General features: G+C 33.9%; 3 protein-coding genes across 5 annotated transcripts; all 3 read left to right on the top strand.

Annotated features, from left to right (window-relative positions):
* Positions 1-317: 317 nt before the first annotated feature.
* Positions 318-15,154, top strand: LOC139816184 (proton-coupled amino acid transporter 2). Of its 2 annotated transcripts, XM_071783568.1 has the most exons (11): positions 318-742; positions 7,653-7,738; positions 8,799-8,918; positions 10,648-10,798; positions 10,972-11,099; positions 11,347-11,431; positions 11,699-11,971; positions 12,079-12,257; positions 12,369-12,398; positions 12,606-12,778; positions 13,055-15,154. In XM_071783568.1, the coding sequence occupies exons 2-11, from the start codon at positions 7,653-7,655 to the stop codon at positions 13,294-13,296; spliced, it is 1,467 nt and encodes a 488-aa protein (XP_071639669.1). In that variant the 5' UTR covers positions 318-742; the 3' UTR covers positions 13,297-15,154. The 2 variants fall into 2 exon arrangements, with proteins under 2 accessions (XP_071639669.1, XP_071639670.1); XM_071783569.1 differs by lacking the exon at positions 12,369-12,398 and having other exon boundaries at positions 336-742.
* On the top strand, positions 13,381-17,735 carry LOC139817014 (uncharacterized). Its single transcript, XM_071784826.1, has 7 exons — positions 13,381-13,392; positions 15,996-16,223; positions 16,297-16,379; positions 16,487-16,691; positions 17,078-17,219; positions 17,296-17,498; positions 17,582-17,735. The coding sequence occupies exons 1-7, from the start codon at positions 13,381-13,383 to the stop codon at positions 17,723-17,725; spliced, it is 1,017 nt and encodes a 338-aa protein (XP_071640927.1). The 3' UTR covers positions 17,726-17,735.
* Positions 17,736-17,755: 20 nt separating this feature from the next.
* Positions 17,756-23,772, top strand: LOC139816181 (uncharacterized). 2 transcript variants are annotated; one of them, XM_071783563.1, is made up of 9 exons: positions 17,756-18,274; positions 18,521-18,767; positions 18,857-18,985; positions 19,132-19,345; positions 19,438-19,922; positions 20,036-20,213; positions 20,298-20,519; positions 20,856-21,088; positions 21,164-23,772. In XM_071783563.1, the coding sequence occupies exons 2-9, from the start codon at positions 18,744-18,746 to the stop codon at positions 21,323-21,325; spliced, it is 1,647 nt and encodes a 548-aa protein (XP_071639664.1). In that variant the 5' UTR covers positions 17,756-18,274; positions 18,521-18,743; the 3' UTR covers positions 21,326-23,772. The 2 variants fall into 2 exon arrangements, with proteins under 2 accessions (XP_071639664.1, XP_071639663.1); XM_071783562.1 differs by lacking the exon at positions 17,756-18,274 and having other exon boundaries at positions 18,444-18,646; positions 18,723-18,767.
* The last annotated feature ends 1,101 nt before the right edge of the window (positions 23,773-24,873 follow it).

Here is a 24,873-nt window from a genome sequence, read left to right as displayed (position 1 = left end):
GACAGTTAATTCGCTCGATTATGATCTTTCTTTCTTCGGCCACTAAGCTTTTTTTTAACTCCGACCCATTAAATTTGTGAGTTCCTTTCTTAGCACCCTTCACTCGAGATTGCCCCGAACGATCTGCTATATTAAATTTTCTCAATCTGCAGCTAAGCTAAATGATCAAACCATCCACTGCAATGTTCCACCGAACGATATCTCGACAATTTGTTATAGCTAAATTTTATCGCTGTGTTACGACAGATTTTTCTTATCACTCCGCCTTTTTTTCCTTCGTAAACTCTATGACCTCGATAACGACCATGCTGTTATCGATAAAACTCACAGCCGGTAGATGAAGTATACGAGACCCAGGGATTTTCCTAAGTGAAGTTATGACCTCCCTTGGAATCGAGGTCGATTTTCGGTTCGTGCACTCGATGATGAAACCGACACGGTCTCTGCCCCGGGTCTCAACAAGCCCGGTGCCAAGAATAAAGGGACACGGCATTTCGGCACCAGCAGCAGCAAGCGAATAGTCAGAAGGAAGTAGACAGCCTTCGAGTGGTTATTGCGCCGAGTATTCCTCGACCGTTTCAGACCGACACCGTTTCAGTCGCGTGTAAGCAGCCGACCGTTGAACGTGCAACCGCAGGAACGGCGACAATCGACAGCACCATCCATGGGTTATCAGTATTCGCGTCCTCTTATTATTTGGATATAACCGAGCCGAGAACAGCCGAACTGACCGCGAACGAAGGTACGTACGTGTGTCACTGCTATTTAATTTTCCCGACAACCCAATGAGTGAGTTGTTGACCTTTTATGACGTGTCTCAGACTCTATTTACTATCACGTACTTTTGAATAATGAATTAATGATCTCTCCTCACTCTCTCTATCTTGAAACCGACGAGAATAACTTGTTTTCGAGGTCTTAGTGATGCAAATAAATTAACATAAAATCTTATCACGTGCAATGATTATCGCACGAAAGGTTGAAGCAAGAAAAATTCTTGATTGAAGAAATAAGCTAATTTGAAGACGTTTAATCATACCCCGTTGTTTAAAATGACAATTGGACAAATATGATCGGATGTAAGTTTTGCGCGCGAAATATCATCACTCGTTAATGAACAGTAAACAAATGACGTTTGCCTTCGCAAATATGATCGCATTAGTTTTCGTCATATTTTCGCAAAACATGTCGTATTTTCTTGAATCTTAAGAAACTTTTGTGGCAAGCAAGAGATACAACACGTATGATGTAAAAATTGGCGTCGTATAAAACTTTAAGTTTATATACAACAACCGATAATAAATCAAGTAATTTGTAATAACATGATTGTTACAACACGTGAGTGATATTTTAGCTATTAAAATTCTTAAATAATCCTGATGGAGAAAGGAGCTTAATTAATTTTTATAAAATCGAAAATTCTTAGGAATTTTTAAAAATATACTTTTACTTTTCTAAAATATATTTTTAAAATAATTTTCTGTTGCAAAAAGTTTGAAATGAAAGACAGACACATACAGAATATTTGTTGCACAAATCGAAATAAAAATCCGATTTGAAATAAATTATTGATAGAAATAATTTTTACACATGTATGTTAAATAAATATCAATTCTCCTGAGGATTATATGCTTCTAAAATTTTTGGTCTTTTTACTACGTCATCTTATATATCACATATTGCATAATATAATAATTCACGCGGACGTAGAGAAGCTTAAAGGTTTTAAACAATTACATTTAGTAATTAAAATAATCTATTTATAGTTTTATTACCTATTGCATGTGCATCTATGTACATCAGATAATAAAAAATTAAGTTTGAATTAAGATGAAAACTAATTTAAGTAAGATCAGATAAGATTAGTAGGATTAATAGATAGCAAATAAGACAGAAAATAGTCTTATACTTCAATTAGGTAAAATTACGTTGCATAAGTAAAATAACAGTAGGAGTTTATTTTGTTTAAAGATTGGGAATTTTATTTTTGTGTTTGTAAATTTTGCCAAAAGTATGCATTTTTTATATTGAATGGTCACTTGCATTTATTTACTTCTGTTATCTTTTTAATGTACAATTTTGTTCAATTCTTATCATTATCGTTCTGTACTCGAATTTTCCTAGCCGTGTGGTAAAATTTATTTTGGTGGTGGGCATCATCGACTGTCACCTGCAAACATGCGTAATTTCTTCGAACATTTACACTTGTGTCGACATTGTTTTTTGCGACAATATTTACCATGCCATTCACATGGAGATAAGTTTTATTCGGGCAGTTAGCTTTAACTGCAAATACATTCATTTATCTCCCCGAAGGTTTTTCCATCAAGATCACATTGTTTTTAACTGCGTCAAGCGCGCGACATGATTTTCTGGCAAGTGCCAAAATTGCATTTAATGACGCACTAAGCTTAGCGCCGAAATATCGTTATTTGGAATACAAATACGATTCGATCGGTATAAAGCGCAACGTGATGTTGCATAATGCGGTTTTACGTGTACAAAGATATGAATTTCTCAGAAACTAATCTAATCAATCAATTGCGGTTTTCATGAATTTATTAATTCCAATACCAATTAAAGCACGTGTATCTATAACGTCATCAATTTTCTCTACTCACTGTTTCACAAAGTTGTACAGCTTGGCTTCTGCGAGGCTCGTGTATACCAATGTAGCGAGGTGAAAATTCACGGAATAGTAGTTTGTGTCGAATGTCCTTTAAGCATTGAAACCTGTATGTTTCACGTATACATCACATGATACAATTATGTATTGCATCACGTAATATACTTCAATACACCTTAGTAAATATTAATACGCTGACAGAAAAAGAACATTTTTCCTAGTAACGCATTTCAAGGATAGCAAGTGCAACAATTTCAATTGGTGATTGCGGTGAATTGCGATTATTGCAATGCATGCATCAAATTTGTATAGGAAGTAATGAAAATCGAGGATAATCGAGACTAGAATAATTTTTATTGAATAGGAATTTAAGCATCCTGTTTTTGCAATTTGTCGTAATTTCGCTAAATTGTTCACGTTACGTGAACGATGCCTTTACCCACTTCAATGCCTTCATTTTCAGCTATTGGAGAAGTGAACGCGAGTGAAAGTGAGCTTCATTTCTTGCGTTACGCGGTCGAATTTTTTTTTATAAAGCTATAGGCGAGGAATACTTATAGGTACGTATGAGTGGTCGCGAAAATGATGTCAGCTTATCGTTTGATGATTCGACATTTTGATCGCGGTTTCATATTGACTGCGCGCGAATTGCCTTCTCTCCGAACGATATCTATACACATTCGTACATATACCGCGTGTCTCAGAACTCGCGCACTATCTCTGAAATACTAGACATCAAAACAGAAACGAATGCTCGTCGTTCCATGTCTGAGATATGTATTCATAAAGATAATTACTTCCTGTAAGCTCTTCGTCTTAAGTCATGTCTGTTCTTCCGAGCTATTCGGGAGTAATTCAAGTTAATTTTAGACATGTTTATCTTCCGAAACTGCTCTATTTCCCAAAAATTCTCCGAAACGCAGGTGTATCAACTCCTCGCGTAATATCTCTTTATCAGTTATTTTGAGTAATTATCTAATCATATTTGACAGTCTAAACAGAAGCGCGATCATCTCTTAATCGCGACTCGAATGTTATGACTTTTAATGACATATCAAGTTTTACGATCGCTATACTATCACTCGGAAGGTACAAGGAATTTTTTCTCGAGCGTTTCTTTCAGAAATTCTCTATCCTTCTTTTCAGCAGAAAGAAAGCAGAAACGTCGAATGCTTATTGACATTTTGACGCAATCACGGTTCGCGTTTGATAAAAGTGCACGTGACTGGGGACTAAAAGAGCGCCGGTGAACGCTTCTATTTTGGTGGTATCGTCGCTGGCAGCGGTAACATTGCCAAAAAGCGAATTCGCGTCGGTTAAAGCAGGCGCTGCAATTTCCTCGAGCGAGACACGTGACAGTGATTTAGGTCGTTTGAGCTTTAGCGGCTGCTCGTGCTATCTGTTCGATCGTTTACTTACCGTGAAATCGTAGAAGCACAAACGTGTTCATGAGTCCACATACGATTAACGGGAATCCAAATACTGCGGGCGATTCCAAACGTAATTATCTCCCGTCATATCGTGATTTAAGAGATTCGATTAATTGAATCTGAATACTACTCCTCATCCCTCTGATCGAAATAATCACGTGTCGTCGACACGTTAAAAAAAGCTCTTTGACGAATTACGACAGTAATTACAGTGATTACAATAAGTTGACTAACTGGATAAGTACATTGTCAACGTGTTTACCGTACGATTGTATGATTAGCTTGCAACAAAAAGGTGGAATACAAATTTTCGACGAATGTCATATCATCTTATTCTCTTTCACTGGTATTATTATTATAATAAATCGTGCCTTCTCTTCTGAGAACGCACGATTTATTATAATGATATATATCAACGATTATATTTTAATTGTTATTTTGTTTTCTTGACACAGCACATATCTCTCGATAAAATTTATCTGTTTACTTAAATTGATTTAGATTTTGATCGATTATTTGCACATGAAAATCTCTCCAATCAGACTTGTGTTTAGTCAAATTTTAATTCAAAAGAAATGGAAATGATGATACAAATGTGAGGTTATCTTAATATACAATTTAACAGTGTTTAAAGTACTTAAATTTATTACAAACGTAGTCATAAATTTTAATGTGAGCATAATTTTGCTTGCTATCCTCACGTTTGTTTCCACATGAGCGCCGAATAAAACGAAAGTAATGTCTATATAAGAGCGTCAAATTAACCGGAAGTAATAAAACTAGCTCAAATACGTAATATACACTTTAGATATGCCACTGTAGGTAGTTGTAAAAGGGATTTTAAACGGAGTATTAACTTTCAGAAAAATCGTACTGTCACGCCTGTTGCCTTCGTTCCGAAATTACGAAGTCCACATACCGCAATCGCTCAGTGAGACAGTGATAAACTATATCGCTAAAATGAATCATTATATGAGCATGCAAAATAATATCGACATATGATTCAATATGGTACATTATACTTTGAAAGGAAACATAAAATATTAAAACAACGTGATAAATGGAAATATATTTGTCGCGTACACGCGTGAAACACGTATTTATTACATATTAAATGTAAATAAATAAAATAATACAGATATAAATAAACGAAAAAATATAATGAAACTCGACTTCGCAAGTTCGCATACTGGGTCGTATTATTTTATTTCTGCAATGCCGTGTTCAATTTAGACTATAACTTGCACTATAACTTCGAGTCCGCGTCAACTTCAACATCTGTTATTTACGCTCGTCTTTCTGGAATTTTAATTTAAGTTATCTGCTTAATGAGCAAAACCGTCTATGCTACTTCTGTAGGCCGAGGCGCTTGGATCTGGTTAAGGGTCACGATTCGTGATCTATTAGCATGAGAAGCGATAATAGATTACACGTTACATACACGAGAATATTATCTAGCGCAGACAGTTATATTTCCTTCCATATGGTTAATGAATATGACATTTTACATTGCAGATTATTTTTACATTCCATCATGACTAAATGCTTTTTCTGTTGTGCAAGTGGCACTAATGATTGCAGCATTGACGAGGTTTGCAATTCTAGGCGCATTATTTATCGGCGTTATCTATTCTTCTGCACGGTATGTTGTCAATGTCAGAACCCAAGGAGAACAGAAAGTTGAAATAACGCCAATTTGACGAAATTTACGTCATTTTTTTATCAGTATGATATGAAATTGACATTTTCATTTTTCTCCTTGAGAAGCTATGTCAAAGAAGTAATTGCGCCATTGTAATATTCGCCATTTGTCTTATCGTTGTCGGCCGTATTTTTATAAAGTTGCAGTTATGTTTTTCTCACGTCAGTAAAGGTGCCATAAATATTTCGTGTTGTTCCACTTGCGCCGGGTGACAATTCAGTGTTTCTACATAGCACACGGGGTTTACATTAATTATATAATAGCTTCTCAGGCTGTAACCTGGAGGATATCTCGATTAAGATCATTTACGCTATTAAAGGTAAGTGGCGCAGGAAATGATTATATGCGCATTTTACATGACAATTAATATATAAGGTCGTCCCTTTTTATTTCGCCTGAAGAAACACCGCCTGATGACGATTGTACACTTCCGCGTTACGAAGTTCTCTCTTCGTCGGAGGGGTACCACTCGCTGTTCGCTTTTATCATGTAACAGAGACTACATAGCATCGATAAAACCTTTGTTTTTCCCAAAAATTTTATTCTTATTTCTATCTTGCCGATAAAAGAAAGGTGGAAAAGCATCGAATTACAGATCGATGATTCATTTATATATATAAACAGATGTACACTCATTTAATCGTATTGGAGATAAATTAACCGAAGAATTTATTACGAATAAGCACACTGCGCTATTTATTCTAGCTGCGTATAATTTATAAATAAAAACGTTGAAGTAATATTCAAAGTAAATACTTTGATTATGAGGCTGATCGGTTTATTTATGTCTGGCATGTCAATTATCTCACCAACCAATTAACTAGAAAAATAAAAAATAAAAGGAAAATGAAAAATCAACGATTGTAACGATTTGTGTACATGTATACATAAATGTATAGTCACAACTCACAACTATTGTCAAGCTAGACTCGTCACGTTTCTCACACGTACTCGCAAGCGAGTATTTTTTTTCTTTTTTTTTTCTCATTTAGTATTTTAAATTATATTGATCCCATATGGGATTAAATGCTGTGCACGCTACGGATTAATTAAGAAGCCAATCAATACGGAAGCGTGCAAGGCGCGTTCAATTGACGGACGACAATATGTTGTTAATAACGGAATAATACTGAGGACCTTTGATCTATCGTTACAGTCCGGTTTCCAGCGAGAAAAAAAGAAAATAATGTACTGCAAAAGTGTGTAAAAATAATCGAGCCGACACTTATTCGTGCCGATGACAGTCCGCATACTTGGCGCCGGACTGATCCGTACATGTACATACATACGCGTTTCATTCATCATGTTGTCGTAACACGTCTAGACGATTGAACAAAGGACTTTCTTACGTACGTGTCGTTACGAAAAGCGCGAGTTCAGAGTTTCGGGCTCGCGAATAGAGCCGCGCGCGAAAATAGAGTCTCGAGAGGCGCACTGTTCTATATATACTTTAGTATTTTTTTAGATATTCTTTGTGTATATATACTCTGGGAAAAATTTGGGGCTCACGATTATAGTAATCTAATTATGTGAATATCGTACCCCCCCCCCTAATTTTATGTATTTGGACTAGAAATAACACCGCGTAACTAGAAATTGTAATTAGCTATTTTATCTATTTCAAAGATTTTTAAGTTATACTAGTCAATTCTCTTAATTAGTTCTGTCGATATTCAGTTACGCAAAGATAATTTTCACTTAAGAGGCACTAATCAAAATGTTAAAGTGCTTAACTGTAGGTCCAAATCGGTAAAAATTTTTCCCAGAGTACGTATATTTTATGAAACATGGACAATATAGGCTAATATACATACATTACTACATATGCTTTGAGCATGTTTGTAGCTCGAAATGTAATTCGAAAATGTGTTTTCACTGTCTAATTATTTTACAGATGGAAATGAACAGCAATCCGGTTTCCCCGATTTCGCCGAAGAACTCCATTCACGGCGATGATACAACTCTCAAGCAGCCACTTGGGTAAGTTTATCTTAACATAAACGATCGGGAATGTAAAACAGATTCTCTCTCTTTAATAAATAATCTGTTGATGTTGTTTCCGATATCAATATCCGATAAAGCTATTATAAGTTTATTTTATTGAAGATGTTTCATATTAATGAACTTTGTTCGTGGAGAAGCATTATGTAATCAATAATTGAAAAGTTGATTAATACCAGACGCTGTGACGGACAGTAATTGCATGAAGATTAGTGCAGTCGCAAGTGCGCGACACTGCTAATTCTGATTGAACGCGCCATATGAGGAATGTGATTTAATTACTTCGTTGGAGCTAACTTAATCACTCGCTGAGTTGCATAATTACGTGGACGATCATTAAACAATGTTACGATCCTGTGTTACCACGTCCTGTGACAAACGGGTTTAAAAATTTTCTTAGTTTTACGAAGACCAATTGTTATCAGTACCTAATAATTACTACCGATTACTCTTATTTAGTTTGCTTCTATTTATAAATATTTGTATGCTTACAATAAACATATTGCTTACAAGTTCGAGTCATAATAATTTATAGCACCTCGAAATGAGATGCCAGAACAATACGGAAACAATCGATAAACGTCGGGACGAATATCTGCCTTAAATTTATAGACATGCTATTTCAGGTGTCAGATTGTTGCCAAGAATGTCGTATTGTTCTATTGGCATGATTATGACAATCATGTCTCTACCGAAGCTCGTTAGAAAAATATTATCTCGCTATACGTTTATCTATCTGCGTCAGTCTCACGTCGCAGTTAACGTTAATTGTGAAAATTCGATCATCTCGCTTGAAAATTACAGCATGCGCGCGTACATATCCGGCGATTAGTACATTGTACATGGAATAAGCTCCGTGAAATATCACGGTCCATCGTTAGCTGTACGTACACGGCGACAATTAACTTAATTGTGACCACTTCCTCCATCCTGACAATTAGGTAGAATTTTTTTATAATAACAAAATAGTTCTGGCATCCGTGACAATTTATTATGTCATAATACTAATCTCTGTTTGCACATTTTTTTTTTATTACAGAAATAGCGGGACTTATGGAGCATTCCAATCGAAAGATCCCATTTTGGCGATGGAGAAAGGTGGCGATGCCATCAAGGGAAGAAGTAATGAGCACGGTATCACCGTGCACCACCCCACCTCGTAAGTTTAATTGGCATTAACAAAACAGCAAAATTTTAATAACCACAAACACAAATAGGCCGGTATTCATAGTTGGATCTTATTTCAAGACCGTCTTAAGTAATGTCTTAAGATGCTAATACGGTCATTTCATTGGCTGGATGGAGTCCACCCTTAAGACTGCCTTTGATCAGACTTAAGACGATCTTAAATATAAGATCCAACTATGAATACCGGCAATAGATCGACAGCAAAACGATATAGATTGATGTTGATTAAAAACATTAGACATTGATGAAGGTTGCATTAACAGAAACAGAACATTTAGTGCGTGTCATGCACGAGCGATGAAAATAATGTTACACACCTTAACAGTAAACATATCTGGAGAAACAAACAAATATTGCACACGATAAGAGTGATACGGCACGTGATCATCGCGAAGCGTATGATTTCAAAAAGACGGAAGCGAGTATTATATTATCTGATTATCTCATTACTCATAGTCCGTTAAAAACCGAATTTACTGTATTTCCGTGCAAACTCATAGCTATTTTTTCCGGGAAGAATCACGTTTTGTCAGAATGTTACGTTATTTTGACATCGGTTAAAATTTTTGTTACAATTTTCTAGCGTTATCAGCTACGTAGAAATACGTTTGCACATACATAAATGCATTGGTATAACCGAATTGCGGAGAAAATGTGTCTTTTAACCGTACTGCAAAAATGATAGAGAAATAAATGCATCAATTTGCGTCAATAATCATATTTAGCTCATTATTTATTGCCTTATTGTTATTAGGGATTGCGAATTGCATAAGCGCAGCTAAGAAACTTTAAAAAAATATGACTTCTTAAATTTAAATTGATATGATTTATTTTAATTTTAATTTTATTTCAAAAACAGTTTTATTTATGAATAAAATTTACGACAAAGGTAGTACGTTTCAAAATATAATTCGAGATTTATATATTTATAATCTCTGTACTGATATTTTTGTTTAGATATTTCATATATCGCAGTAGAGTTATTCGTATTTATAAAAGCATTTATGAAAGATATTGATAAAATCATGAAAATTCAGGTATAAGTTGTCTCGCGACAATACGATTCAACATGTTATATTTTAAAAGTCAATGCGAAAACATCCTCTTATGGTTACGGGAAAACTTTTGGACAGTTCTCTATTCCTCACACACAGAACAAATATCTATACAGATACAATCTACCACAGTGATGTATCAGGAACTGGTTTCGGTAACATGTGGTGGCATATGGAATGAATAGGTCCCGTGCCGCACACAAGTGCGTACGGTCACACTTCGGTACGGCCAATTGTTTTCTAATTGCACATATGTATAGAGCGTGTTTACATTAATATACTGTCGAATTGCAATCTATATATCCTTGAGAAATTGTTTTTTGATATATTTAAACTACTGAACAGCATATGCTCAAATTGATTTGTATATAATTAAAGAGAGACGTATTTATAATAAATCTAAGCGAGCAAAATCGAACAAAATCCATGACTGGCAAAACCCGAAAAATTCTCGCAAATCATGATCTTTTCTTGGCATATTTGGAATGCTTATCAAACATTCATATTCATATTTTGATTCATAGTTATGTAATCTCTCTATTGACTAGAATCCCGCTTATATCCGATGATTAGTCTTGATTTACCCTGTCACCGTCGAATATCACGCCGAGGCGAGAATAAATAGAACGCACTAACGAACTGCAGGTACCTGGAAACCATGATGCATCTGTTCAAGGGTAACGTCGGTTCGGGAATTTTCGCGTTGGGAGATGCTTTCAAGAACGCCGGATTACTACTGGGACCCCCGCTGACGATCTTCCTTGGTATCATTTGCGTGCACGCTCAACACATTCTCGTACGTGCAATTAATTAATAATCATCAATTATATAAATAAAATAGGAAATAACATATGACTCTCTTATCGGAGAAAAATTAAATATAGGAAATTAATAATATTTTTCGTAATAAAATAGAACTTTGATGAAATTACAGGAGCCTTACGCTTTTGATACTAATATCTTTTGCAGATTAAATGTAACGAGGAGGTGACACGTCGCGTTGGCGATGGCATCTACGCGAATGGATTTGCTGGAACTGTGGAGATGTGCTTTGCTACCGGTCCCATTGGATTTCGTAAATATTCGACTTTTATGAGGTGCGTGATAGAAGTAGCAAAGCCAGGAAATACGGAATAATAAGGAACACAAGCTCACGCAATGTCACAATCGTTTTGATCCTCACTTATATACACACTTTTTAATCCACATGAACGCTACTCGTATGCCTATTTTTTAGTTTACTTTTTACACATGTCTTTTAATTATTTTTTATAATTTCTTTTACATTACCGCGTCGCCAAAGGTGCATGTTATTTATGTTGCTCTTTTTTGATTTTGTTACAGAAAGTTGGTTAATGTGTTTTTATGTGTCACGCAACTCGGATTCTGCTGCGTATATTTCGTTTTCATTTCTTCGAACATGAAGCAGGTAAAGCATTTTCCACCGACTCCATCTCAGTTTTTTGGATTTTAATGCTTTGTTCGCCGTATGCCTGTTTTTTTTGTATTGCAAGAAAAATGAAGTTTCTCCAAAATTGCTCACGATAGATAACATTATCTTTACCGCATATAATTAATAATAAATTGTTATGGGAAAGATAAAAAACTTATTTTAATCTAATCTTTATACTTTATCTTAGCAATAAATAAAGATTATTAATAAATATTAAAAATTTTGTTTTATTTTTCGCGATAGGTACTGGACGCGCACGGAATCGAGATGGACGTTCACGAGCACATGGCCGTGGTATTGGTTCCCATAATGCTTAGTACTTGGATTAGAAATCTCAAGTATTTGGTACCGGTGTCCTCGATAGCGAATTTCCTAATGATCGCTGGTTACATTGCTACTATGTACATCATGAGCCACGACGTGCCGTCCATACACGAGAGAAGATACGTCGCGGATTGGAACAACCTACCTCTGTTCTTTGGTACTGTGATATATTCCTTCGAGGGTATTACTCTAGTAAGTACAAATACTGTTTTTGTTAATATAGTTGATAAGAACAAAAATTGGCGTTACAGTATACGTTCTATGTTAATTATTCTTCTGACACTTCTGACAATTTACAGGTACTGCCACTGAAGAATGAAATGAGGAAACCTCGCAACTTTAACAAGCCATTAGGTGTTCTCAATGTCGGTATGGTGATAGTCGGCACTATGTTCGTCGCAATCGGTTTCCTGTCTTATCTGAAGTACGGTGACGCGGTTGCTGGTTCGGTCACGCTCAATCTTGCGCCAAAGGAAATGTAAGTATCGAAGCTAATTACACTTTGTGTGCATATCGTTTATAACTTATCTTGTCGTGTTAGCCTGATTGTCGAACGATTATCTTAACATTTTTTTTTCTGTATTCCAAGGGTGGACGGGAAAATCATCAGTCAATTAAGGTTTTTACCTAAACGTTTGCTGTGTCCTGTGATAAATATTAGAGATAGCTTCGTGACTTCGCGAAAATTTAACATAAATAATGTGTGCGCTTCGTGCATGTTTTAATTATTAATCATTGAACTGAATCGCACATGATTTTTTTTTTCTATTTACGAAAGATATAACGAGCGATCTTTCTTCGACTAACAGATTGAATTTTTCTGCAGCTTGCCGCAATGCATCAAGACCGCCATCTCTTTGAGCATATTGCTTACCTACGCGTTGCAGTTTTACGTCCCGATCGCAATAATGTGGCCCGCCATCGTTGACAGATTCGGTCCATTTAAATGGCCAGTGTTTGCGGAAATTGTTTTCCGATCCGTCATGTGCTTTATCACATGTAAGTACAATTATTTATCTTATTAAATTTTAATAAATTTTATGAAATTATATTATTTACATCACAAACTTACTTCTGTTTACATTATCTTCTTCGTCAAACTTATATCTCTCAAATTATAAATTTTGACATTATATCTTTACAACGAAATACTTCTATGCACAGAATAAAAAGCTTATCTAAAATTATAAATATATATAACTTGGATGCGGAATAAATAGCTTGCAGCTTGTTGATGTACATGTGATAATTTAATATCGATTGTTCCTCCATCAGTTATCCTGGCAGAAGCGGTACCAAAATTGGGTCTCTTCATATCCCTGGTCGGTGCGGTCAGTAGCACCGCCCTTGCTCTCGTGTTTCCGCCGATTATCGAGATGATCGTCTGTTGGCACAACACCAGCCTCGGTTTCTTCACGATCGCAAAGGATGTGATGATAGTGTTGATCGGTGTACTGGGCTTCGCCACCGGAACGTACGAGAGCATGACGGCGATCATCAAGTCGTTCAGCAATTAAATTAAACGCGCTTCACATGCGCTCTGTACAAATTATTCTTAATTTCTCTCTCGTAAACGCGCGCGCGCGCGAGTTTAATGGACCATGACACCTACGGTATTTCCGCGCGCACTTCCAAATTCTGCATGCTCGTAGACATTGACCACGCCTCACTCGACATTAGCCATTTTAACGTGACGATCGTGACGATATATCGTTTATTATTATTATAATAATTTATGTGTGATATATCAATAGAAGTAGCTGATAAGGTGCAAGTAGGTTGTGGACACCAGTGATTGTTAATAATAATTGTTCAGACAACGCAAGTCTCTTGAGTTTTGCGTTGTTTGGATCGTACATTATTATGCGTTCAATGAATTTACGCGGATTAATTTGGGCTTTCACTCGTAATAACGAATTGAAGTACAACACAATAATCTATATGATGCAAGACGAAAACATGAATAAATATGATTCTTGCAACAGCGATGCAGATCGATAAATACTCGATATTTTTGATTGGTACTTGTCATTCTTTTACATCAATGAATTTGATTTATTGTTAGCGAATTGTATTTGCTTTAATTCCATAGAAATAGAACACGGATTGTTAACTAATGAGATCGTAGTATCTAATAATTGAAATGATAATGATGAATTAGAAAAACATATTTATTTATGTTTAGAAAAACATATTTATGTGCTAATTACCGTTAGAATTTTTCTAAAAACAAATCTTGTTAGAAAAAATGTTGGTTAATTAATATCTACAATAAATTAACTCTAAATTAATTCTAAATTAATTCTAAAAACAATTCTAAAAAATTCTAAAACTGTTTTCGATACTGCATGTTACTGCGAAGAAAACTGCATATCTCAAATATCTGGAAATTGTATTATCTCTTATTCGAAAGATAAAACCATTCGTGACGAGGACATACTTTGTCTAAATGGTTTTATTTGTAATTGCAACCGAGTATTATAACAGCAGCGTAACGTTTTATTTATTTATGTATACATCAGAGTTAGTTTCACCAACATATGGATTAAACGTTATTACTTAAAAAACTTTTTTTTCTCTGTCTTATATAGATATAATGTAAATCTAAAGAGAGAAAAAGAAAGAAAGAGAGAGAATAGATCGATTAAACTAATATAGGTGAAACTAACTCTCCACGTGATTGATATTTATAAGAGACAGTGAGCAAAAAGAACCGAACGATCTTTAATTGTATATTACATCGTAGTCTTACTTTATTGTTAAACTTTTTATATATTCGTAGCGACGCTTAGGATACGAAACATAATGAACATCAAACACAATATCTTAAAAAATGAATCATAGACTATGTAAAATTTCGATACCCTATATCAATTGAGGTAATTAATTCCCCCTTACTATTCGAAGATTTGGCGAGGATTTTTCGTAAATTTCCAAATCCCATCAATATATTATACGTACAGTTAATTTATTATAAGTTAATTGTGTCGACAAGAAAAAGAACGATATCAATCGCTGACGTCGCGATATGTTTCTTATAGGAAAACCCAGATCTCTCAATTGAGATTTAAATCGATTTTCCATCTCTACGTAAGTAGTGTGTATCTGTGCAGTATTAATTAAAGTTGGAACGAGGGAAATACTCATTAACGATAAGACGTTATGAATATCAATTGACTATATATATGAGCGGTACACAACGTTATCGCGTCCCGTATTACCGAAGTACAAAGCCCACTCAGGGAAACTAATATTAAAGTATATATCTTCTTTCCTTAATATATTTAACAGCAGCGTATAAGACGTGTTTCTCTCAGCGAGATGCTGAGGCTGATGGAATAGAAAGAGATATCAATAAACATGTGGCACAACGAATTGTCTATTCATGTACCATGTGTTTCCACATCGAACAATTTCGTAGATCTCTCTCGTTGCTTCTCTGAGAAAATTGACACAATTATCTTCAACGTAAATGCACTCCAAAATAACATAGAATAAAGTATAATATATATAGTTAGAAACATAATTAGAAACAGTTGCATAATGTTTGAGGAAAGTTATGAAACGTAAATTATCGATCTATTTTTGACAGCAAGGCCATGTTTGAAGGTTGGGTTCTACATAGCATGGCAAAAAGGATTATTTCTTTTTAAGGATAAAAGTAATTCTTAAAATGGTAAGAGCAAATAATTTGAAATATTTTTCTATCAACTCGAATAAATAAAGTATAATCGTAATGTGCACGTACTACATATGATACGTAGGATCATCTAAAAAGTATTCAGAGATATGGAAATATCTGTGAAAAATAATTGTGTTTTTGTGAAAATTCTAAATTCAAAAATGTCAACTAAGTAGGTAAATTATATTCATTTTCCGAGATTAAATGAATTGTTTTAAAACGATTTAAGTTCTCGTAAAAACTGCTGCAAATTTCTTTTAAGTATTTCCGATCGTTCTTACATATAAGTATCATTAATAAAAAGATTGCAAAACTGTCTTCAATTTGAATTTAAATAACATTATATTTCCATAAAGTTGAATTATATCATCAATAGAGCGTTATAATTCAACTGCTTTTTTTATGTCAATCGCGGATTCTCTCATGTTTCATATAAAGCACACAAACTCTCGTGATTCTCGGTTTATAAATTAAAAAGCGACACAAAAAATATGTCTTCAAGATCCATTTAAAGATTTTTCGTATCCCTGCTAGGACTGGACTACTCATAAAATTACGTCTAAAACAAAACCTGAATCAGATGTAAAAGAGAGACTGGTTGCCTATCAAACGATTAACAAGTTGCAAGCTGCGAATCTAATAAATAACGCCGATAAAAATGCATGGAGCTGTTCTCAGGATCCTAAAGGTCCAATCAGAAAATCGAATCAAAAGCGAGTGCTTGCAGAGCATTGTGCAGGAAAGTCGTCGCCAGTTATCAAAGTGCGTGCTTTTAATTCAACGGCATACGACTGCCGTGCCTCGCGGTTAATCATGCCATCGTATTTCTTCTCAGCCGGTGGAAGTCAGGCACACGTTCTCATCCGTTCTAAGAGAATGCGCGCGAGTCACAAATGACAGATGCAAGGAGGTCAAAATGTATTTTCAAGATATTTATCGCTTATAGTTTGTCCCACATAACATTGCCATATACACATTTGTAATATTAAAATCGTTTGCAAATTTTTTGATTTTCGAAATATCAGAGTATGGCAGTTAGCAGAGGGTGGAAGCGATCCGTCGATGATATCGAGACTCGAGGTTCAGAAAAAGCAGGAGGAACGGATGCGAGAGATGCGGAGAATGCAAGAGAAGCATTCGAGTGCGTTACTGTCGCGAGAAGATGCTATTCTTGCCAAGCAGTTGTCGATAAGCGATATCAAGGTGCAGGCGGAGAGAATGCGAAAAGAGGTGATATTGCATTCTAACAGGCAAATGTCAAATCAGATATTATTTAAAATGTAATCTATAATAATCGGAAAAAAGAGGATGGTGATAAATGTCGCAGCGTGTTTTGCGCATCGTTCATGCTGCACGAAACGTCAATCGCCGTAATTACATTGTCAACGTCCGCTCACGTCACTTACATAGGATCTCAATTTTCTTACATACAAATTATTCGTTCGTATAACACTTATAGCCGTTATGTAACAAATAATTATTTGCTTTGCTGATACACGCATATCTATATATAGCGTCTACATAAAACATAAATATTAATTTTTATATGCATATTTATGTAACATGTAAATAGTTAATTTACAAAAACTGAGATAATAATTATCTTCGCTATGAAGAAAAAAGAATTGTATAAAAAACTAGAAAACCTGAGGCGAGATCAAAGTACAGAAGCGGCAAAGATAATCGAGAGATGTCACGCGATGAAACAAGCTACTCGCGAGGCTCTCAATTCAATGGTAGATGAGAAACGGAAGAGAGGTATCAATGTCATTTTCTAATATTAATGTATGTATGAAAGATATCTGAAATAAGCAAATAAATAAATTTGCGAAAGCTGCCGAGATTAACGAGGAATCCCGCCAACTGAAGTTAATACTATCTAAGCAGAAGGACGAAGACGTTCAAAAAAAGATTCATCTGATTCAAGGAATCAAAGCAATTCAAACGTTGCGATCGAGACAAATAAAAAGTTACAATCCCACGGAATCGAGTGGTCTAGGTCGACTAGGACTTCTATGTGAAATTTCCTTAACTGAGGTCCATTTAATATTAATTTGCTGTCACGCAAGATAAATTTTACAAATCTGAGAGAAAGAGAAATTGAATTCTTCGCGTTACAGCTAAAAGAAAAATTGCTGTCCATGAAAATAAAGCGAAACAAGGAAGTTGAATGTCGAAATATCGCCGTTCGACGGGAACGTAAGAGAAGAAAGAATTTAATGAAAAATAATCAACGATTTCTCAAGTGGCACAAAGCTAGATAGTAGGTTGTAATAGAAAATTTATTAATCCGGGAACGGACGACTAATTTTTTTTTGCATAAATGGTCACCTGAAGTGATTTTTACACTCTAATTAAAAATTAGTGGTATTAATTACATATTGCATATTTTTTATTATTCTATAATTTATTAGTAGATATTTTAAAGATAATATATAGATTTACTCAATATTTTCTAAAAAAAATTAAGGTGAAATAAAAAAATACTTAAGAAATGAAAGAAGCACATTAAAATTATTGTGACGTGAGTTTTATTTTTTTGATTCGTAAAAATTGCCCCAGACGGCCAGATTAATTATAAATTAAATGAATTCTAAGTTTCTTCATCCAACTGACATGTATTTATTAGACAAACAACGCATTCTTGATGGATGAACATACATTACCAATTCTTTTGAAATTAAATTCCTGGGGAAAAAAAAACTGTTGAAGTTAACGAAAGAGATAAGAAGAACACAAAAGATATAATTTACGATGATTTATAATAATCGAAAATAATATTTTATTATGTGACATGCTGTATGTATCGAGGTGTAAGCAATTTAATTTATATATAAAAATATTGTCTTTGCATTTCCTTGTTTGTTCGTACAAAATTAATTTAATTATATGTAAAATCGATTGATACGTTGTTTTATAAATTTTAAATAAATATCCTTATATTTATATGTTATATTTTCTACAAAACTTAATCCGTAAAATTAATTAACAATATAAATAATAAATAAATAAACAAAAGAAAGATTTTAAAAATTGATACGATATTATTGAATTAATAGAATATACATGCGAAGAGGTTTCGCTCAAAATCATAACAAGCCCAATAGCGGTTCTGACCAAAATATTTTCAGTTAAATTCTTGACTGAAGGGTATTTCACATCATAACAGTCGATAAAAGTGAAAGGTTAGTCATGCGGCATTTATTGTAACAATCGGATAGTATTACTTCTGATCTCAGAATCTATTGAACTATTATACAGATATATTAAATATTCAACGGTATGAGTGCCAATTACAAGACTAAGGTAAAAAATACACATTTAGTGTCCAAAGTTTTCGTAAAGATGCATACATTATTCTAATAACATTACTGATGTACATTATTGTTTTTAAGAAAACACTTCCATTTAAGAAAAAAAATAGAGGATTAATAGACACAAAAGAACCGATTTATAACGAGCATATCAGTATCGGAAATGAAATTTTGATGAAATTTTCGAGAAGACCGAATTTCATCGGCCAGGTAATACATAATAACTTCAATAAAATTTAAATAAAATTCCATAAGACACAACACACGGAGAAAGCATTTATTAATAACGTCGAATTAACGTGATCTTACTAAACAGGACATATTTAATAGGAATATGAGATTAATATATTTTGCAGATTGATGCGGCGACGGGGAAAACAAGTACATTCGAACAAATGAAAGAGAGAAGCGTAAAATGCGCATTATGGCTGAGAAAATTGAAAGTGAAATTCGGCGACGTAATAACAGTGTGTACGCATAACCAACTGGAGGCTTATGTACCATATTTAGCGGCACTGTATATCGGCGCTATTGTGAATCCATGGCCTAAACGAAAAAAAGGGATAAGATGTAAGATGATATTTTTTTTCTGAATTTCGACATTGTTCGTCGCAGTTATGTATCTATATGCTTTCTAATTTATTCAACATAAATATTTATAGCGAATGCGGAATATTTTTTGACGCGGGTTACTCCAAAGGTAATCTTTGTTGACTGTGACAATGTAAGAATGATTCAAGCTGCCGTGGTGAAAATGAACGTTTCTACAAAAATCGTAGTTTTCGGCGATGGATTTGACGAGTTTGAGTCTCTCGAATTAATTTTGCAGAAGAAATTTAATCGACTCGATATTAACCAATTTTCCTGTGTAAAAATGAATATTAAAGACCCCGCAATAATACTTTTATCTTGTGGTACAACTGGCTTTCTCAAAGACGTAGAAGTTCCTTATAAATTTTTTCTAAATTCATCGAACCAGATTCCCATTATGAATTCGAACAACGACGTCGGCTTATGGTTCGAATCCTTGGACTGGATTATCAGCTTGCTTTTGACTGTTCGTGCTATACTTATGGGAGTAAAAGTGATCAAATCCCCGGGATTTCTCGAGGAGCATCATTTATGTCAAATAATACGGAGGTATAAGGTATAATACCATAGAAATATTCTTCTCTTATATTTTAACGATATTGCTGTAAGAATTGTAATTTATGTATTTATTATAATAAAGAATTGAAATATAAAATGCGTCTGTTTCAGGTAACTTGGATATACCTTAAAACTGATATGTGCAACCGGTTGTCAAGATTCGACATCCTCGAGAAATACGATACTTCTTCCTTGAAAATGGTTATTTTCGGCGGATTGACGATCAAGCACAACGTTCATACCAGTCTTATTCAATCGCTGCCAAATGTTTCCATTATTCAACTATATTGTGCGTACATTCATCAGAATTGTGAACAACGATTAATGCACAGTTCACGAATGCCTAAAGCCAACATTTCTTGAACCTTTTCAGGTTTGCCTGAAACAGGTGTGATTGCTTACCAACGAGGCACTATGAACATCATCGGATCTATCGGTTGCTTGGTTAAAAATGTTCGTTTGTTGATCACTGATTGCGCGACGAAAGAACCGGTGGGTCCGTACACCATTGGTGTGATTTGGTGTCAGTCTTCGTCCATGATGAACGGCTATTATAAGGATAGCAGATATACAAGAATTGTTATTGACGACAATGGTTAATTTCTTCTTCGAATTGTTCTTGTAACTGCGATGCGTAAGACAACTTCCAGAAGCTTGAGTTGATGTCATTATATCATATTATAGTCATATAATTACTAGATTTAACATAAGCTATACATATACCCTCGTTCTGAAAAAAGTCAGTTTTTATCCTTTCTTTTTTTTATATTATACAAATCTTATGCGCGATTATCTATTGTAAAAACAAAAAACAGAGAAAGTAAGAGATTTAATATTTCTCCATGCATTTTCTGATCCAATTTGTACATATGGCATGTCAAATCCGTTTCTTTATGTGCACAAAAAAAATACACAATTTCGTGTCTTTCAGGATGGTTTCGCAGCGAAGACGTAGGCTATTACGATGAACATGGAAATGTCTTCGTAATCGATCGAGTCAAGCAGCTTATTAATTACAGAAATTACTACATCTCTCCGGCGGAAATTGAAATTGCATTACAAAGTCATCCGTTTGTGTCCGAAGCTGCCGTAGTGCCATTGTCCCATGATTATGATAACTTTCGTCTAGTGACATTCATTGCGCCAGAACCAGGATTAGAACAGGTTTAGAACTAATTATTTCTCGTGAAATCAAACGGATTTGTTTTTAGAACAAGTACACATGTAGTGTTTTTACAGAAAGAGGAGCTGCAAAAATTCATAACAGAAACGTTTGTTGGTCCAAGATGTCTTCAATATATATACTTTATGAAACAACTGCCACACATTTCCGACGAAATAATCAATCGTAAACATCTTTCTAAACTAGCAATTGCTTACACTAAACTTGCATGGCTATAATCTGTTTTTAACCCATGCACTAATAACATGTATGCTTTAATATTAGTTCAAATGATATTTGTGCATCTAAGCACACTTAACATATAGGAGAGGGGGAGGACATAATAATAATAATTTCAAGAATCTTTTCCACGTATCTGCTAATTAAAAAGTCCAATGCCTTCATTTACAATATTTACGTGATCCCATTCTAACCGGTTTTATAACATATTTTGTAAAATCTTTTATATTACAAATAACAAATAACTCTTTTAATCCTTCGTCACCACCGTTATTTTTACTGCCCCTTTCGTTGCCCCTCTGGGTCCATTTTGTCTAGACCCATTTTTTTTTTCATTATAGGCTTTCAAAAAATTTGAAAAAAATTCAGAGTTACTTTTCAGGATCTCTATTACATTATCCAATAGTTAAATGTTGAAAGTTTTTTAAAATAACAATTGAATGTTTACAAAAATTTATTTTTTTTCTCACTACTAACAACTTTTTTAGGGAGGGGAGCTAGATCTCGCTTTCTCTTTATTTCGGAGATATTTGAGCTTAAAATTTCGCTTGTGCCCAAAAAGTCCCAGGGGGGTGACGAAGGGTTAATTATTAAACATAAGTGAATATATCTAGCAACAAAAGACTCTACATTACATAGACTGCGTTCCAGAACCATGTTCTTAGCGCTCGACTTGTCTAGCGTTGAATAAGGACAGAACACGCTCATAGCACTAAGAGCGTAGTTCTGGAACGCAGCTACGTTGTGTTTTGATATTATCTGTATTTTGATATCACAAAATTAATAAAATATTCTGTAATATTCTGCAATTGTACAAATAAATACATAAATATAGAAAAAATAAACCATCTATATGCAAGATGTTCTGGCATAATTGACCATCCTCTTTTTTTTAAACGAAAAAAAGTAAACCGAAAATTAGACTTTTAGTGATTTATATCAAATTTTATTTTACGATAAAATGTATTTATTTATCTTTTTAATGGATATATTGTTCTAATAAAAATTAGCGTATTTCGAATTTTCGAGGCTAACACGAGATTTTATTAAACAGAATTTATTCACGAATTACAAGTTTTATCAAACTCGAAGTTTTGTCTCTTACACTGACAATGAAAAAAAATTTTGTTAATCTAAAAAAATATTTAGTCCGATACGAGCAACGTTATTTTCGTTCTTGAGAATGGTAGAAATTTATGGCAAAGCATTTATTCGCGTTCGATGACTTTGCTTATGACTTTATTTTACTTGTTTTTTCTTTAATAATATTACATAAATTTATTTTTTTTAATATCAGTGTATAAAATTATACAACTTTTCCAAACGTGCTAATATTTAACATGTGATACCCTGATTCACCGGTCGGTCATTGCTTAATGCGGACACTATATGCTGACTCATCGATGGCATGAACGTGTTAATTCATTAAGTTTTAAAAAAAATCCTACACGCTTTTTTGTTTGACTTCCTCGGATTTCTAATCCACATTTTTAGACCGCAATCGATATAAAAAGAGTTGATCTTTTGGAATATTTAGTTGGCGATAGGGTGGAATATCTAAAAAAAAAGATATACCAGGTAAAAGTGGAGGTAAAAAAGTAAGTGACTCCTGTTTTTTTACTGACAAATATTTAACTAATAAATGATTTTGTCTACTTCTTTGAGCACAATAAATGAATATAATTATTATTTGAGCAACCTATAACAAAAATTTTACTCAAAAAGGTAGACAATATTTGTCAATAAAAAAAAAAAACATTTGTTATATTACTTACTTTTTTATCATTTTTAACTTTTAAATCTTTATTCAAATATTTCTCCTTATTGATTAGATTTTCAGAAATGAATTCCGATTTATTCTCGTACTCCACAGACGCAAGGCTATAAAAATAGATTTTAATAATTAAGCAATTAAGGACGCGTAGTTAGAGATAGTCTATCTGCTGATGCTGGAAAAACATTAGCTCCAAATGAACTCGGGGAACTTTCATAAAACTTATCTTATATAATAACAATATATCATTTTAAAGTTAAGAAACTTTAAGCAAGAACGATTAGTTTCTTTGAAAAGAAACAAAAAAGGGTCGGAAGGAAGACCTATTTTACTCTGCGCAATAATTCAGTTTTTACTTGAGTAAAATTAACACACTTAAAGAGTGAAAAGTTTTTTATAATAACAAGATCAATGTGTGTGTGTGAGCGCGATATAATCCATCAAAATTGAAAGCGTCCTTACAGTTACTTGGCTGCACGCAAAGTTACTATATACGTATATTCTATAATTTAGAGTGACAATGACGAATGTCCAATTGCCTAATAAAGGAATCCGTAGTTATCTCGTATAAAGTATTATTTTAAGGTCGATTTAGACACAGCCGTGCTGTACCCGTACCGTAGGTATCTGTACCGTGCACGGACAGAAACAATAGACAAGGATTTTTATTGTCTCCATGCGCTTGTCTAATGTTTCTGTCCGTGCACGGTACGGATACCTACAGTACGAGTACAGCACGGCTGTGTCTGAATCGACATTTAACCGTGAACTTGGTAACGTTAATCTCCTTTTCCAAATCGAAGTTGTCAAGAGTATGAATTTCTTTAATCAAACGAATAACGTCTCAGGTAACAGCGGAAGAATGAGTAAAATTGCTAGTTTAGAATCTGAAGAACATATGTTGTGTAATTTTTGGCGACAAAATCCAACACATATTATAGACACCGATAAGATTGCGAGGGAATAACTCGGAGTAATAAATTAATCGTCTTATAAGAAATTGGATTCGATTTGTATCCTTTGTATTTGTATTCAATCCGACTTCTGTGACAAACTTATAATTTTTTTGAAATACCAGTATTTTTTAAAATCAAGTATTATTTAGAATATAATTATTAACAAATTATTTCAAATTATTTCTTATACAATGTGTTTCAAAATTATGAATAAAGGGTTATCTTAATTTACCCGACTTGTGTTTATCTTTGCTAGTCTAATTAGTCAGTTTTTACCTATAGTTCTGAAAAAATACTTTGTATTTTTTATTAATTTTTTAAATAAAAATTTGTATAATAAGATATTTGTATTTATTGCGTGCATGATTCACCATTAAACAACGGCCATTTAAATTTTATCCAATCATTGCATTATGTAAAGTACATGGCTAGCGTGACCAAATTGCTGCGGTAATTGTTTGAAAAACAGTTTTTCTCAATTACGTAAATAATTTTGACGTTGATCGAGATGGGATATTTGCTATCGAAATATGCAGATAATTTATTGTATCCTTAAGCGATATATGCTAACATCTCGATTGTCTATAGATCAGTAAAGGCTAGTTTAAATCTTTACCTATAACTTTGCTAGGTATAAGTAGCAATTTAATTCGGCCTTGATAGCAGTAACCTTCATATCATTGGCCTGGAAACATTTCTGTAATAACGCATTCTCGGTGTATTACGAACTTGTATACGACTTGTATTGCAAAATTGATAAAGCTATGAAACTACATAAATTCATTAATGTAGCCGATATAAATTGTTTCTTTTTATT

Source organism: Temnothorax longispinosus, chromosome 7 (assembly GCF_030848805.1).
Source record: "Temnothorax longispinosus isolate EJ_2023e chromosome 7, Tlon_JGU_v1, whole genome shotgun sequence".
Taxonomy (NCBI): domain Eukaryota; kingdom Metazoa; phylum Arthropoda; class Insecta; order Hymenoptera; family Formicidae; genus Temnothorax; species Temnothorax longispinosus.
Note: the sequence above shows the minus strand (reverse complement) of the source record. Positions and strands in the feature narration are given on the sequence as shown.